The sequence below is a fragment of the Podarcis melisellensis genome, assembly GCF_964234715.1.
Source record: "Podarcis melisellensis genome assembly, chromosome: 14".
Classification (NCBI taxonomy): Eukaryota; Metazoa; Chordata; class Lepidosauria; order Squamata; family Lacertidae; genus Podarcis; species Podarcis melisellensis.
Window position 1 is genome coordinate 47,701,815 of NC_138546.1, and position 16,721 is coordinate 47,718,535.

At 44.0% G+C, this 16,721-nt stretch overlaps 1 protein-coding gene across 5 annotated transcripts in view; it reads left to right on the top strand.

Annotated features, from left to right (window-relative positions):
* Positions 1-15,087, top strand: part of RNF111 (ring finger protein 111) — a 49,986-nt gene extending 34,899 nt beyond the window's left edge. For 2 of the 5 annotated variants that reach the window (XM_081887623.1, XM_081887625.1), the window contains exons 5-14: positions 405-602; positions 1,491-1,804; positions 2,787-3,036; positions 3,310-3,676; positions 6,143-6,268; positions 7,023-7,149; positions 9,815-9,907; positions 11,242-11,337; positions 12,408-12,535; positions 13,718-15,087. In XM_081887623.1, coding sequence (XP_081743749.1) covers positions 405-602; positions 1,491-1,804; positions 2,787-3,036; positions 3,310-3,676; positions 6,143-6,268; positions 7,023-7,149; positions 9,815-9,907; positions 11,242-11,337; positions 12,408-12,535; positions 13,718-13,835 — 1,817 coding nt within the window. In that variant the 3' untranslated portion in view covers positions 13,836-15,087. The remainder of the gene's footprint in view (positions 1-404; positions 603-1,490; positions 1,805-2,786; positions 3,037-3,309; positions 3,677-6,142; positions 6,269-7,022; positions 7,150-9,814; positions 9,908-11,241; positions 11,338-12,407; positions 12,536-13,717) is intronic. The other 3 variants (XM_081887624.1, XM_081887626.1, XM_081887627.1) reach the window with 3 other exon arrangements.
* Positions 15,088-16,721: the final 1,634 nt, after the last annotated feature.

Below are 16,721 nucleotides of genomic sequence, written 5' to 3' on the forward strand. Positions count from 1 at the left end.
GGAAAGTCTCTCTGGATCACTCCTATGTTTGCATACATGCACCCTCAGATGTTACTGTTGGCACTCTGAACTTTTGCAGGCCTACCACCCAACACACATGCGATCAGAATAAATCAGGGGTTTCCAGCCTTTTTGCGGCCCATGGGCACATTTGACACAACAATGTTAAACTGATCCTGATATGAATAACTGGAACTATTGAGGTTGGTGCTGTAAATATATCACTGTTACACTGGTTCTATGCACCAAAGGGTACTGTTTGGGCACAGCCAGCCACACAGTAACCCCACATTGTCTGCCTTGTGTTTGCCCAATATGTGTGTCAAATGAGTTCTTAGTCATAACCCACTTAAACAGGCTGCAGGTGCTTAAATTTCTTTATGTTGTTTGTCATTTTTATACAGAGCCCACTGTTGTGCCAACAACTTCATCTAGAGTGGAATCTCAGACTGCAAATTCCACATCCGATGGCGGCCCTAGTGTCACGACCTCAGAGCAGGTCTCTGACGTAATTTCTAGCATCTCCAACAGCCAGTCCTCCTTGGCCCCAGAGCCTTTGGTTGTCCTCACCAATAGTGGGGCTGCAGGGAATCCGGCAGGAGGTATGATTTATTTTATTTTTTTACTGTTCTGCAGTAGGTGAAAATGCTGGCTTACCACAAAGTTGATGTGCTTACTACTTTGAAAATGTAGTGCATGGTTTTGCTGGAGAGGCAAAGAATTTCTGGGGCCAGTGTTTCCTTCCTGTGTATTTTTTTTATTGATGACATGAGAGTACTACAGGGAGTTGCGGTGAATTTTTTTAATCTGAGTGTTACCCAGTTTGGGGTCAATCTGTTGTACTGGGATAGCAAATGGTAGACTCCACAGGCTCTTTAGGCCAGCTTGACAGTGTTGGAATCCTAGTAGGGGAGCATGTGTTCCTGGGAATGCTGGGGTTTCTTACTGAAAACATTGAGTGACTACTTGTGCCTAAACTCACAGTGTGCAGCCCCAGGAAAGTTTGAAGCACATTCCAGGGTATCCAGTTTGTAGGGGCTGCTGGTGAGTCTTAACAATTTTCTCTGGTGCCCAGTGCAAACAGAGTGCCTCAGAATGCCCTGTAATGCAGTTTGTGCAGAGGAATCCCACACCAGGGAGATTGAAACCTTGGCCTAAGTCTAGCCCACGACTGGCTACTCTTCTTGCAGTGGCTCTCTGGGTCCTCCCCATCATCTGCTACTTGCAGGTGCTGAGAATTTGAATCTAGGACCTTCTGCATGCAAAACAAGGGGGGTGGAGGAGGGGAGTATCGTGCAGCAGGGCATGACGAACTGGTACCGTGAACAGGAGCGTTTCACACTGCAACATTTTGTTGCAGGTCACAGTGGTCTCACTTTAATAAGCAAATGACTAATCCAGTTGTACATCCTGCAGAGTTTTCAGGTTTGGCTTTTACTGTACCTGTGTTGTCAGCTGAGCTCACGTGTTTCTTTCACTCCCAATTTAAGATGACTCAAGAGGAAATACCTCAAGTGCAACACTGGAATCTGGCCCCCCTGCAATGCCAAGGCTGCCGTCATGCTGCCCCCAGCATTCTCCATGCAGCGGCTCCTCGCAGAACCACCACATCCTGGGGCACCCTCACGCCAGCTGTTTTCAACAGCACAGCCATCATTTCCACCATCACCACCACCACAACCCCCACGCAAGCGTCCCTCTCTCACCATCCTTCAGTGAATCCAGCTGCCCTGTGGAAAGGCCTCCCCCAGTGCCGGCACCTGCAGGATCAAGTAGCAGTTCCGGCACCACGTACCATGAGCAGGCAGGTTTGGTTGAGAATGCTTCACTGTGGTCATGGTGAAGAGTTATGGATAATAGTTTCTCCATGTGCTGTGCTGTGCAGAGTGCTTTTTCTAGGGTTCTAGGCCGCTAGCCTCAACTGTCAGAAGCAGTATGCCTCTGAATAGCAGTTGCTGGGAATCACAAGTGAAGAGTGTGTTGCTGCGCTGATGTTCTGCTTGTGTGCTTCTTGCACGCACCTGGGAGGCCACAGTGAGAACTGGGTGCAGGACTAGTTGGGCCTTTGGCCTCAGCTAGCGGGCAGGCTTTTCTGATGTTCTGACATACTAATGCACTACGTGCTGCCTCAGGGCTGCTACTCAGGGCATCCTCTGCAGGTCTCAAGGCAAGGAAAGGTCTATATGGGGGCAGACATTCTCTCAGATATTTGGGCCCCAGGCTTTAAACGTAAATGTATGCACTCAACCCGTTACCCCCAAAACATCTGGAGGGCAAATGCTGGTGGAGATGAAAGTGGTATTAGGGAGAGTTTGGAATTAGGGTATCTGGCTAGGGAAACTCAGATTTCCCTCATGCCTCTTGCTGCTGGCAGGCCTCAGTCATGGCTTTTCCCAAGCACTACATGTGTGCCCTGACTTGAACTGGAATGTTGGCCAATATAGCCCTTGTTTGGACCCAAGGAGGAACTTCTTATTTCCGAATCCTAAAGTAGCTCTTTGGGTTCCTCTCTTTGTGGAGATCAAATGGGTTTCCTTATATCTGCTAACTAGCAGGTTTACAAGGAAGATGCCAATTTCATGGTGAAAAACTAATTGCTGCCCTCTTGTTAAATTTACTAATGGCAAACGTTAATCATACTATTCAGAGACAAAAGCTTATTTAGTCTTTTGCTAATGGACAGCATTGTGCATATGTGTTTTTGTGCGACTTGTCCTATAGCAGCCTTTTGATCACAGCTCCACGAATATTCAAATAATCTTTTGTTTTGCTCTCCCTCCTTGCAGCAGGCACTCCCAGTGGACTTAAGCAACAATGGCATAAGGAACCACGGAAGCAGCTCTTTCCACGGAGCATCAGCCTTTGACCCCTGCTGTCCAGGAGCCTCTTCCCGAACAGCCATATACGGGCACCAGGCGGGCGCGACTCCCAGCCAGCCCATTGCCATAGATGGATACAGTGCGAACATGGTTGCCCAGCCTCAGCCTCAGCCGCCACCCCAGGCTTCTCTGGCATCCTGCCGGCATTATATGTCATGTAAGAATGACTGCAGTCCGTATACGAGTTGGGCGGGGGAGCTTCATGTTGGCAGCTGGCAGGGTCTCTGCAAAGTGGTGCAGTTGGCAGGATGCTCACCCTACTTGAGTGGTGCCGCCGCCTTACCTTGTGGCAGGGTAAAGCGAAGTGTCTGCCATGGGCACCTGATTTTTTTTTGGGGGGGGGTGCTGTCAAGAGCAGCAGATGATCTTAGTTTAGCAGACAGTTGTAATGAACTAACCGGGTTTGTTGTTCTCTGCTACCCCTTTTCAGATGCCTCTTTGACTCGGCCGCTTCATCATCAAGCTGCCGCATGTCCCCATTCCCATGGAAACCCCCCTCCCCCGGTCCCCCCTCAGCCGCCACAACCCACTTCGCAAGTGGACTATGTCATCCCTCACCCCGTCCACCCCTTCCACCCTTCCGTATCCTCGCATGCCTCTTCCCACCCTGTCCCGCCTCCGCCGCCCCCACACCCGTTGGCCAACGCTGCTGCCCCAATCCCCCAGCCCCTCCCAGCCACCCACCAGTCTATTTCCCACCACATCCCTGCCACGCCATCTCCGGCCCAAAGGCTGCATCCTCACGAGGTGATCCAGAGGATGGAGGTCCAAAGGAGAAGAATGATGCAGCACCCAACGTAAGTCAGGCTTTAGCCTGGAGGAGGAACAGGGCAGTGGCTGGCGCCACCTAGCGGTGGATAGTGGCATAGAGGAGTGTCAGCTTCAAGGAGGAAATAAATAAAAAATTGTCCAGTGGCACCTTGGAGACCAACTACCGTATTTTTCGCTCTATAAGATGCATTCAGAATCTCAGAAGCCAGAACAGCAAGAGGGATCGCTGCGCAGTGAAAGCAGCAATCCCTCTTGCTGTTCTGGCTTCTGGGATAGCTGCGCAGCCTGCATTCGCTCCATAAGATGCACACAACACTTCCCCTTACTTTTTAGGAGGGAAAAAGTGAGTCTTATAGAGCAAAAAATACGGTAAGGTTCTGGGTATAAGCTTTTCGTGTGCATGCACACTTCTTCAGATATAAGAAAGCTTATACCCAGAACAGCTTCAATGAAGGTTCTTTCTGAATCCTTTAGAATACAGGCAGATCGCCTGATCTTTTTTCTCTGCATCCCCCAGCCTGGCAGCCTCCAGATGCTTGGGACTGCAGCAGCTCTCATCAGCTGTGCTGGTTAGGGGCTGACAGCAGGGAAAGCTTGAGCCCTCCAGATTTTACTGAACTACAACTCACATCATCCTTGGTCATTGGCTATGCTTGCTGGGGCTGATTGGATTTGTAGTTCAGCAACATCTGGCAGGCCAAAGATTCCCCACGCTTTCGTCCAAAGCTTCTGGGGGGCACCAGGTTGAGGAAGACTGTTCACCCACTTAGTTGCAATTGCCAAGAGCTGTAAGTCTGCCTCTGAACAGCAGCTGACAGTAAACTAGTTACCTTTTTCTTTTAATGCCATCTTTCTTCCTATGATCTCAGGTTGGTAGACCTGCTTCTCCCCCCACCCATTTTCCCCCTCACAACAACCTGTGAATGAGACTGTGCAGCTAGTGGTTGATTGGCCCAGGGTCATCCAGTGGATTTATGGCTGAGCGACAAGTTGGACCAGTGTCTCCTCAACCTTAGGCCAGTGCTATAATCAGGACGCTACACTGACTCTTAGGAAACTCAGGAGAAAGGATTGGGGAGTGGGGGAGGTTAACTGGTATTTGCTGTGATGTAAGGTCTAAAAGCTGCACCATCCTTCTCCTTCTCCCTGGGCTCTAATTTGAGCAGAAAGCTCAAGACATGAATGGATGTAAATAGTTGACTCACTTCTACTTGGGAGCAAATCTCATTAAGAACAGGAACCTATCATCTGCACTCAAATGTTTAGCTGTAATGGAACTGCTATTAATTGAAATGTCAGCCTCTGTCATTTTGAATAATTACATCACAACAACTCCATCCAGTTTCTGGATTTTAAAAAGGAATGGTAATTGAGATAGGGCTTTTCACTTGATATTCATTAAAAAGCTCAAGTAACTGAGGCTTAGTTATTAGGAAATGGGAAATAGGCAAAGGCCACCTAAAGTCTAGAAGTTCAATACATCTGAATCATTTTAGAAATATGCCATTTTTATATAGTAAAAATATTCTGTGTCAAGCATGTCCAGTGGTACCTCGGGTTACGTACGCTTCAGGTTACATACGCTTCAGGTTACAGACTCCGCTAACCCAGAAATAGTACCTCAGGTTAAGAACTTTGCTTCAGGATGAGAACAGAAATTGTGCTCCGGCGACACAGCGGCAGTGGGAGGCCCCGTTAGCTAAAATGGTGCTTCAGGTTAAGAACAGTTTCAGGTTAAGAACAGACCTCCAGAACGAATTAAGTTCTTAACCCGAGGTACCACTGTATACAGCCTTTCTCACACTTATTTATTTAAACTATTCTGTATCACTGTATAATAAAATATATGTCAGCAGTTTACAACAATATAAACATAAAACCAGACAATAAAATTATAGAAAGTTAAAAACTTGTTAAAAGGGGGAAAAAATCAAAAACAAAGGACTATTTGTCCGCAAGCATCTCCCCCCCCCCCCCACTAGCCGTGTACTTAGAATCATAGAGTTGGAAGAGACCACAAGGGCCATCGAGTCCAACCCCCTGCCAAGCAGGAAACACCATCAGAGCACTCCTGACATATGGTTGTCAAGCTTCTGCTTAAAGACCTCCAAAGAAGGAGACTCCACCACACTCCTTGGCAGCAAATTCCACTGTCGAACAACTCTTACTGTCAGGAAGTTCTTCCTAATGTTTAGGTGGAATCTTCTTTCTTGTAATTTGGATCCATTGCTCCGTGTCCGCTTCTCTGGAGCAGCAGAAAACAACTTTTCTCCCTCCTCTATGTGACATACTTCTCCGTGAGGAATCTCTCTCCTCGCCTTCACCAGATTGAACTTTGGTTGAGACAGGGTGGGGAGATTGTGAATGAAGCAGGCTGCTCAGAAATGGAAGCAGAGAAACCTATCACCCTTAGGCTGCAGTGTGAGATAATATACAAAGGAGAAAAGGTTTGCATTCCTAAGGTTTCAATACTCCTGCTCCCCCCCCCCCAGGAGAGCACATGAACGACCACCGCCACATCCTCACCGGATGCATCCCAACTATGGCCATGGACATCACATTCATGTACCACAGACAATGTCTTCCCACCCTCGTCAAGCACCAGAGAGATCTGCCTGGTTAGTAAGCTCTTACCTTCTCTTGATTTACATCAGCAAAACATGTCAGAGCAACCTTTGCTTTTAGAAGTTATAGCAAAGCATCCCTGTTCATCATACTTGCAGAGACAACTGATCAAAAATAAATTCTTAGTTTATTGTAGATCGGTTATTTTTGTAAAGGCTGCAAATGCTTCTTTGAGTTGTTTTTGAGTTCCTCCTTAAACGGGCTTTGTTTTTAATCTATTGCATCTGTGTCCTATTTTTCCCTCAAAGCAACTGTGAGAGATTTCTCATTTTATCCTCACAAGTGTGCTACAAGTCCTGTGCTACTAATTTTGTTTTTGTTTTATTGTTTTTGTCTGTGCAGGGGTTATATTGCACTACACAATGGTTGTTTGGTAAATTAGTAATTGTATTTTATGAGTAGGCATATTGCATATTGCAGCCTTTCTCAGCCCCTTCACCTGTTTTGGACAACAGCTTCCAACAGCACCAAGTAGGGAAAGGCTGGTATGTTTCATTTACGTTTTATGAAAGCCTCCCTGAGAAGGCTTTGCTTTAGAAAGCATCTAACAAACCTGAATGAAAACAGGTATTTTGATCCAGGCCTAGAAATAAACCTATAATCAACACAGAACTCTTAGTCATGAGTCAAAGTTATTGCTGCTGTGAAATAATTTCATTCCCTGAATAAGGAAGGTGTTGCTGCCTTCCCTGCCTAGAAGACAGGAACTAGCCTGACTAAAAGTGAACTCTCTCCTTCCCCCAATAGGGAGCTGGGAATCGAAGCAGGAGTGACTGCAGCTACCTACCCTCCAGGCCCGCTGCATCCTCACTTGGCTCACTACCACGCACCTCCTCGACTTCACCACTTGCAAATAGGTGCTCTTCCTTTAATGGTAAGGAGAACAGCTCTGAAGCCACGGCCAGTATTTGACATTTGCTGCTGCACAGCAGCCACTGGGCGCAGCTCCTCCCTTCTGAAAAGAGTGAGGATTGTGTCACAGAGTCCATGGCAGGTGATCCCTGCTTCCATTTCATTTGAAATTTTGTTCATGGGAACATTAACATATACAAAGATTTTTGTGAAAAAAGAAAAAGGTGGGCTTCCTAATCCAGGGCTGGGAAACCTGTTGTTCTCCATATGTTGTTGGACTCCCAACTCCTATCAACCCCAGCCAGCATGGGATGGCAGGAGTTCTTGTCCCGCATCTTCTGTTCTGCATCTCTGTCCTAACTGGCAGGGACTTGTATTGGGTTTAATTCGCCCACATTTCTCACTTGGAAATCAGAATATAACCCAAATTAAATTAGCCAGTAGTACATTGACACTCTGCATCTGATTTTGTTGTTGCTGTTGCTTAGTTTATAACTCACTTTGCAAGGCTAAGTTACAGCACTCCTTGATTAACTGGAAAGTGCTAAGAAGATTATCTTCTAGTTACTTTTGCTACTGTTTAATTTCACATTTGATGTGGTTGGTGGAAGTAGTTTTGAATTCTAGCACCCCCTCTATTGGGGTTTGAGATTACAGGAAGGGCAAGGATGGTTATTTGCTGCTGGTCTGCCCGCAATTTTTATGTGCAATTTGGCAGAATCTGAGATTGATCACAGACTCCAGAATAAAAAGACAATTTATGCAAAAGGAAGAGACCACTTTTGATGAATTCTGGCAGTTCTTGCCTAGCTTTATACCTGAATAACTTTTTTCCAATGGCATTACTTGACTGCTTAGGCTCCTGAATTAGAAAGGAAATTGTCGCTGGCTTTTCTTCTTCATGTGCTAGATGAAATGCTAGTTAAAATGATAGCACCTGGATTGTCAGGTTCTCTTACAACAGGAGCTTATGGCCCCATGTTGTTGGACTCCCAACATCCCTCAACCCAGCTAGCATGACCAGTGGTCAGGGATGATGGGAGTTGTAATGTAGTAACATCTAGAGGGCCACAGGTTCTTCATCTCGGTTTACAGAGAATGTTGTGAATGTCGTACAGCACTTAGCGTAACTGTGCAAGTGGCTTATGGATCACTATCTTTGACCCTGTGCAACTTGTCAATGTCAGAGACTACCACTTACCTAAACGAAATAGAAAATTGCTGTTGGAAAAGCAAAAGAGGTGCGATCAGATGATGGTTGACAAAGGAATTAAAATTTTTATTTGTGCCTTTCTTACAAAGTCCTGAAGGATGGTCTGTGTAAGTAGAGTTGCACCGGTTATGGCTGGTCTCCAGGAAATTTCTGGATTTATGAGTTGATGGCTCTCTTTACTATGCATAAGAGTAGGCTAGAAGTGCTCTAGTTAGTCAGCCAAGTGGGAAGGTGTCATTTCTGCTAAGGTTAGTTCCAGGTCATTGGAAGGACAGAAAATCACCCTGATTTGAGCACTTGCTGTTTTAAAGATTTAGTCCCCACTTTCCTATCCAGTGACCTCTCTTGCATCTTAATTCAATAATTAAAGGATCTGAGGACCTGGGGTTTGCTTGAACTTGTGAGGAAGTGCAGAATGTGGAATCCATCTGATAGGCATGTAGCTGTGGTGAAAACTCTCTGAACCTACAGTTCTTTTGACTACTTCCTTGTTTTAGGAATGAAGGGATACTCGAATGTCCGTTGTTTCATTTTTGCTTTGTTGGTGGGATGACTTTAACTTGAGATCTCTGTGGCCTTTTAGGGGACATGATATTCTGGAGCCAGCAATGTTGCAAAAGCAGCCTTCACCATCAGCAGCCTGCTGCTGCTCAATATGTTTTGGACTATATATTTTATCAGCCCAGCCAGTATGCCCAAAACATCTGGAAAGTACCAGGCTGGTGAATACTGCTCCCCAAATGTTAGGCCAGCATTCTTGGAAAGGGGGTTGCTTGCTGCACTCTTACTGACTTTACAGTGTGCATTGGGATTTCTCTGTTGAAGGGGCTTGCTGTGTTCCCTTTGGGGTTTGTTTTTTGTTCTCACCTTTCCATAAAAAAGTGTTGGAATTTCTAACGGGGTGTGTGTGTAGGTTCTGAAATAACATGGTGAGGTTGTGTATGGGGAGGCATACACCAACAGTCAGTTCAAACTGCAGTTTATTCTAAGTGTTGTATCATTGTTGGAAGGAGTCCCTGCCCTTTTAAGACCATAAGGTATATGCCTATTTGAATTATATGCGAACAATGCATGAAGCTGGCTAGCTAAGGAACTACCTTGACTTGTTCTTAGATAACTTGCAAGTTTTGTTATAATAACCATCATCATGTTAGATTTCATGTCTACTATGTTTGAGGCACATAATTTGCTAAAATGTTTCTGAAATACTCACACCTTAAGTCTTGGTTGGGTGAAAACAAGTCATCCTCTGGACCAGTTCAGACCATGTTCAGAATAGTTTCCTTCTTTGAAAGAGTTTGTTTCTAGGAGCCCTTACAAAAAGAGAAGGGATGGCAGGGTAACCATCTTCCAGGATTCTGTCAATTGCTGATGAGAATCAAAGCAGCAGGGTTCTGTATTTTTGCAACATGGACAGTAAAATACTCGAAACTGTTCTGCAATTAGATTTAACTCCATTCTGCTATTTGAATAGGTTCCTGACATGGCGGGCTACCCTCACATTCGTTACATTTCATCGGGATTGGATGGAACTTCATTCAGAGGCCCTTTCAGGGGCAATTTTGAGGTTTGTAATAGAATAAACCTGGCTATGTGGCAGGATTTTTGCTTGAGGGGACACGGGGGAGGGGTACATTGCAGAGTTAAATGTAAACTAATCTGGTTTTAGATTATATTTTTTTAATGACCTTTGGCCTTTTAATTATGCCTTGGGAACAAGGCTGGTGTTTAAAAAGCATAGAATACTTTTTATTATTATGCAGCAGTAGGTGGCAGTTAATGGACTATGCACTGCAATAAATGTTTATGTTGAGAGGATGTGGTGCTGCTTGAGGTGGCTTGCTGAAGAGGAGGACAGTTGGCGTTAAACTGTCAGTCCTCTTGCTTAAGTCAAGCTGGGCCACGTTTGCAGCTGAAGTTTGTTATGCACATCAGAGAAATTAAGACATCGGATGCAGAGAGTTAATGAACTCTTAATGTTCTAGTTCAGTCTTTCCCAGCCTCGTGCCCTCTGGATGTTGTGGGCTACAACTCCCATCAGCCCCAGCTAGCACGGCTGTATCATTCTGGGGCTCATGGGAGTTGCAGTCCAAAACATCCTGTGGGTGCCAGGTTGGGGAAGACTGTTCTAGTACATTGGAAACATGTTCAGGAAGTGCTTTCAATTTAAGTTGTGTTCTTGGGGCCAAAAACTGATTACTGTGTTTCAGCCAAAAGCCTTGGTGCTCTTCTTGTTGTAGAATCAGGAAGCGCAGCCTTTTCAGTGCATTTTATTGTCATCCTACCATCATTATTAAACATGCAACAAACCATCCTGTGCATAAGCACAAGAGTAAAGCCGACTGCTCACCAGCAAGCTGAGCTGGCATTATTTGAACCAACTAGGTATCTTCCAAAAGCCTGTGGAGCCCTGACAAGGGGATTGAGGGCGTCTGTTTCATGAAGGTTATTTGCAGACCTTGGATTGCAGAGTCTTAATGCAATGATGGGGAACCTGAGCCCTCCACAGATATTGCCGGACTACAACTCCCAGCATACCTGACCATTGGCCATGCTGGCTGGGGCTGAGAGGAGTTGGAGTCCATCAACATCTGGAGAGTTACAGGTTCCCTATCCATGTAGGGACTCAAGAACCCCCTTAAGCACTGAACCACCTCATGCTGAGCTCTTTATGACATCAGAGCAGGTAAGCCATTCGCAGCAAGAGGGACTGGTGATTGACAAGGACCCCTGTGGTATTAGAAGAGATCAGAAATAGAAAACTGCTTACATACTACTTGTCAAATAACATGCATGTAAATTTAAGTAGTTGAGACAACTGTTTTGCCATTTGAAGAATGAATAAATGATTAAGTGAGAGGACCAAGATATTGAATTCTCTCGGTTCCTCCTTGATTCCAGGAATTAATTCATCTGGAAGAACGTTTAGGAAATGTGAATCGTGGAGCTTCGCAAGGGACAATTGAAAGGTGCACATATCCACACAAATACAAGAAGGTGAGCATGTCTTAGGGGCTGTTTTAGGGCCATGTGGAGGGGTGGGAATACATTTTGGACAACTAAACTTGCAAATATTAGTTCCACAAATTCTTATTTACCTATCTGTAAATAATAGAAAATAGAACACACACCCTTTTAAGAATGTACTCCTCAGATCGTGACTAGATTGCTCTTTTATAGAAAGTGACAAATGACATGTTTTGTAAGTGTAGCTGGCCTAGGACTGCTACTGGATGCTTCTCCTTAAGGAGCTGAAAATGCAGTTCTTACTCAATCCACAGTTCTGGAGCCTTACATTGTTTTATCTTTTAAAAGTTCAGAATTGTTAATAAATAGGTGAGAGGGACAAGTTCCATCAAATGTCAACACATACAAACTAGCATGTCAGGAAAGTCCAACCTCTCCTTTCCCTTGATGTGCTCTTTGTATTTGTAGGGACATTTGATCAACCAAAAGGTAGAGCCACAAAAACAGACATGTAATACAAGTCTGCTGATCGTGTAGCATGCAAAAGTGATTTGTAGTAATTTCAATTTCAGCAATCCTATCAGTGGAGTTTTAGTTTATATTATAGTGCTGAAATTGAGTTGGGGAATAAGAGTTGCCTAAAGCCACCAACGTCAGCTGACCTGAAATCTCAGCTTTTCAGCCCAATTATCAGGCCTGCCTATTGCACCACATGAGTTTGTGCCAGCTTGTTGCACTATTTCCCCAGGATTATACACCGATGCATATTTTAGGATTGGAGCCCCAGACATCATCATCACTATTGGTTTAGTTTTCTAATGTAATGTTGTCCAGGACTGCTTTCCCTTTAATTTTAGATTCTTTAGCTTTCTTAACTTGTTAAGGTTGTTGCAAATGTCTATGCCAATTTAATCACTGAAGTTTAATATGTTGTTAAAATGATTGTGGGGAGGCTAGAAACGGATGGGTTGCTTAGCCTGCTTGTTGCATTTTGTTAAAACCTTCATGTGTGTACTTCCAATGCAGTCATAACAAAACTGATAAATGTGCATAAAACAGATCTTACTCAGTTTGCCAATAATGTCATCTCTGCTAATAAGGTAACAACTGATTGGTTCTCACAGAGGAAACTGCACTGCAAACAAGATGGGGAGGAAGGAACTGAGGAAGATACAGAGGAAAAATGTACCATTTGTTTATCTATATTAGAGGAAGGTGAAGATGTCAGGTAAATAACTAAAAACAAACAAAACCCCAAGCCAGGACCAAATCCCTGGCGTTCTAAAAACCATTTTAGAAATGTTATATTTCTCAAAATTGAGGGTTACTAGATGCATTTGGAAATTCAGTCTGTTCCAGTCCCAGTTAGTTGTCATCAGTACATAATGAACTGTCATCAGAAAATACTGTTAACAGGATTTTTAGAGGTCATCAGTTAACAGGACTGTAGTGTATTGCCCTTTTGACATTTATAGGGCTTGAAGTGAAAAAACTGAAATATTTATAATGTTTCAATAAGAAGGAACATATCATCGAAACATACTTAAAACAGAAAAATAACATTTAACACTATAGTAGTCCAAAAACTGAGAAAAGACTGAGTTTCATGTAGCCACCTTCACATTGAGTGTTGTTGAAAAGCTCTTCCTTGCTGTAGTGCTTCACCTGGAGTCATAAGTGTTTAAACACTTCTTAAACATGATGTGGACAGACCATAACTAAGTGGTAGAGCACCTGCTTTGCAAAAGGTCCCAGGTGGTAAAGCTGGGAGAGACCCCTGCCTGAAACCCTGTAGGCAGTACTGAGCTAGACGAACCAGTGGTATGACTTGGTTTAAGGCGACTTCCTTTGTGCTTTTCCCATGCTTGGAAGCCAGTGCATGCCTGCACCGCCGCTGCCAGGATTATGTCAGAACTAGGGTGCGTGCACTGCATGTGATTAGAGAAGTGCTTAGTAGGAAGGAGTGGGCATGGCTCACCCATGCCTTTGACCATCTTCAAGACTGCATACTTCTGCTATTGATAAAAAGAAAATCCCCTACATCCCCTTTTGTCAGGGACAGTCTTTCCTTGTCACAGACAGTGTCAACTCTTCTGCACTGACAGACCTTAGGACAAGCTCTGCTCTACTGTTTCAGTTCAGCATCTTGAACCATCTAATTTAGTGTGTTTGGGGTGCTAGCGTTATTGTGGCCGTGTGCTTTTAGTACACCCTCAGATCACCATATAATACCCAGGGAATTGCAAACCTTTTGGGGGGAAAAGTTCTGACTTTCATGGTTAAAATGTGAGATAAAATAAAGTAGGGTTGTTGTTTTTAACGGAGGACCTTTTTTATCATGTATGTTTTCAGGTAGCCATTCTTGCCTGTGAAGTGCTGACCTCTCTCCTTCCATTTTTCTTGTTCATAGGCGTCTTCCATGTATGCATCTCTTCCATCAAGTGTGTGTAGATCAGTGGTTGATCACAAACAAGAAGTGCCCCATTTGCAGAGTGGACATTGAGGCTCAGCTGCCAAGCGAAAGTTGACACCCTTTTGCCTAAAACCTCTTGCTCTCTTCCTTCACGCTCATCCTTCCTGGTACTGCAGTCAACCAAAGATGGCATGACTTACCTGTGCAGATGTTGGAAGCATTTGAACCTGCTAGAGTGCTGTTTGTCTGCTCTATGGTATACCTAATGCTAAACCTACAGTTCAGTGTATTTATAAAGCTTTTCTTTTGTTTGTTTAGACCGTACAGTTTTCCCTCCTCTTAACACATTTTCCTGTACATTTTGCATGGTTCCTTGTATTGCATTTCTTTGCACATGTTATGGGCTTAGTGACCTCTCCAAACTTGCAGGCAAGATTATCTGCTTTAGAAAATAGAATTGTGTGGTTTTTTTGTTTTGGTTTTTTTTTACATAGAGTCAGGCTTATTCAGAGTATGATTTCACTCAATACTAACCTCAGAGTCCTTAATTTAATCATGTATTTTAGTTCTAAATGTATAAAGATCAAAAAGGATATTATTGTGTTTTTAAGACATTCCTTAATTAGGGGAAAAAGCTGCTGTATACTTGTGTTGGGGAGAGACGCCAAGCACTTCTCCTGCACAAGCCTCCTGAAAGTGAATGGGAGCCTTGTGAGAGCTCTGCAGGCGCTGTTCGTTCCAAGTTGCACCATCCATAATAAATAACTGGGAACATAACCTTCAGATCGATCCTTTGATTTCAAATGGCATAACCCATTATTGGATCATCCTTTTCAGATCAAATGTTCATGTTCTTAAACCTTCAGCACAATGCAGATATATTTGAATGTCAATATTAAAAACATTTAGACTGCTGTCCGATTGTATGTACCATTTTCTTATGTCTAGCAATTTGAATTTCTCTAACGTAATATTTTGCTGCTGTGAAACAGCTCTAATGAACACTAAATATTTGATTTCAACTAGCTGGGTTGTAGATACATGCAGATTGAATAAAATAAGTTTGCAGGAAAACAGGGGGGAAAGACAGGCTGTTTTTATTTGTTTGTTTGCTCCTCAGTCTTAATGCTAAATTCATCTAAAGATCTGCACAAGCTGGTTTTGTAAAAAAAAATACAAAAATACAAAAATTGGGGTTGGGGGTTGGGGTAACAGCCACAAAGATTAAACCAAGACTTTGAATTTAACTTCCTAAAGCAAATATCCATGACTTCATAGAACTTTGAAAAGTCCCTTGCCCTGTCATGGGAACTGGGTGGTTTTTTTTTTTAATTTAGTTTTACAGTTAATAAAGTTAGCTGAATCCACCTGTCTCCTGTGTTGTTTCTAAGGTTCAATTCGCATAATTTGGGAGGTGGGTTAGGAATCAGACTATTAATGCTGTTGCTAGCTTTGTACTGACTGCCCTAAGGCAGCCACCCCCAGGTACAAGGGGTGAATGACCTAATTCCCATTGTGCCTGACCGCAGGCCATGATGGCTGGGCCTGAGGGGAGCTGGAGTCCAATAAAATCCATAAAGACACAGGTTATAAGTCTTTATTATATACAGTGATGTTGGCTGCAAAATTAAGCCCTGATCCAAATTAGTATAAAACTAGCCCAAAAGGCTGGGTTTTGAACTTTATTTTCCTTGAACAGCACTTCTTACCCACCAATGATGCATGACATGCTACCTCTGAACCTGGAGAGTCACATGTCTGTGCCCACTGGTGGGGGGCAGAATAGAGAAGTACAGGAAAAGGAAAAAATGCTACTGGACTAAGGCTAGCCAAAGCACCCCCCCCAATCCTGGTTATAGTTTCAATATCACTCTCCAATTGAGGTGAACAAGGGAGTGCTATTGTGTACATTCATTATGCCTCAATCAAGATAACTTCAAGCTGTTAATTACTGTGGGCATACTGTGCTTTCTTAATCAAGTTCTAATGGGGACTGATTTTTTCTAGTACAGTATGTTAGGAAGCTGGCAACATATAGCTAATTTTTTTCAAGGCCTATAGTAGCATCACAAAAGGAACACAATGCAATGTAATGAAGAGATGATTCCAGCAAAATTCACTGCAGCTATTTAGGATTCAAAGAGAGAGCACATTATAGATTCTTGAGTGATGCTAAGAACACCTTTTGGCTTTGGTGTGGGTGTTTTTTGAAACCTGAATGCAATTCCTGCATTGTTTGATAGACATGGCTAATTCCTTTTTGGAAGGTCTAGAGCAGGGGTCAGCAAACTTTTTCAGCAGGGGGCCGGTCCACTGTCTCTCAGACTTTGTGGGGGGCCGGACTATATTTTGGGGGGAAATGAAGGAAATCCTATGCCCCCCAAATAACCCAGAGATGCATTTTAAATAAAAGAACACATTCTACTCATGTAAAAACGCACTGATTCCCGGGCCGGATTTAGAAGGCAATTGGGCTGGATCTGGCCCCCGGGCCTTAGTTTGCCTACCCATGGTCTAGAGCAGTGTTTCCCAACCTTGTGCCTCCAGCTGTTTTTGGACTACAATTCCCATCATCCCTTGCCACTGGTCTTGCTAGTCAGGGATGATGGGAGTTGTAGTTCAAAAACAGCTGGAGGCACAAGGTTGGGAAACACTGGTCTAGAGATTCATATAACTTGGGTTGGGTTTTTTTGCTAAGGGACAGTGATATCCAGGCTTTCCTCATAGACGCATAGAATTGAAAGGTTGGAAGGGACCCCAAAGGTCATCAACTTCCTGCAATTCAGGAATTACAGCTAAAGAATCCCTGACAGATGGTCATCCAACTGCTTTTTAATAACCTCCAGGTAGTGGACTAGGGGACAAAGTCCCTTAAGTGTTCTCTGGCACCTCCTTCCCAAAGCTTGGGAAGCTCTTGGCTGGCTTAGGGAGATGTGATACTCCCATAAATTTTACTGCACTCCACTGCCTCCAATGAAGGAGAGTGCACCACCTTTTGAAA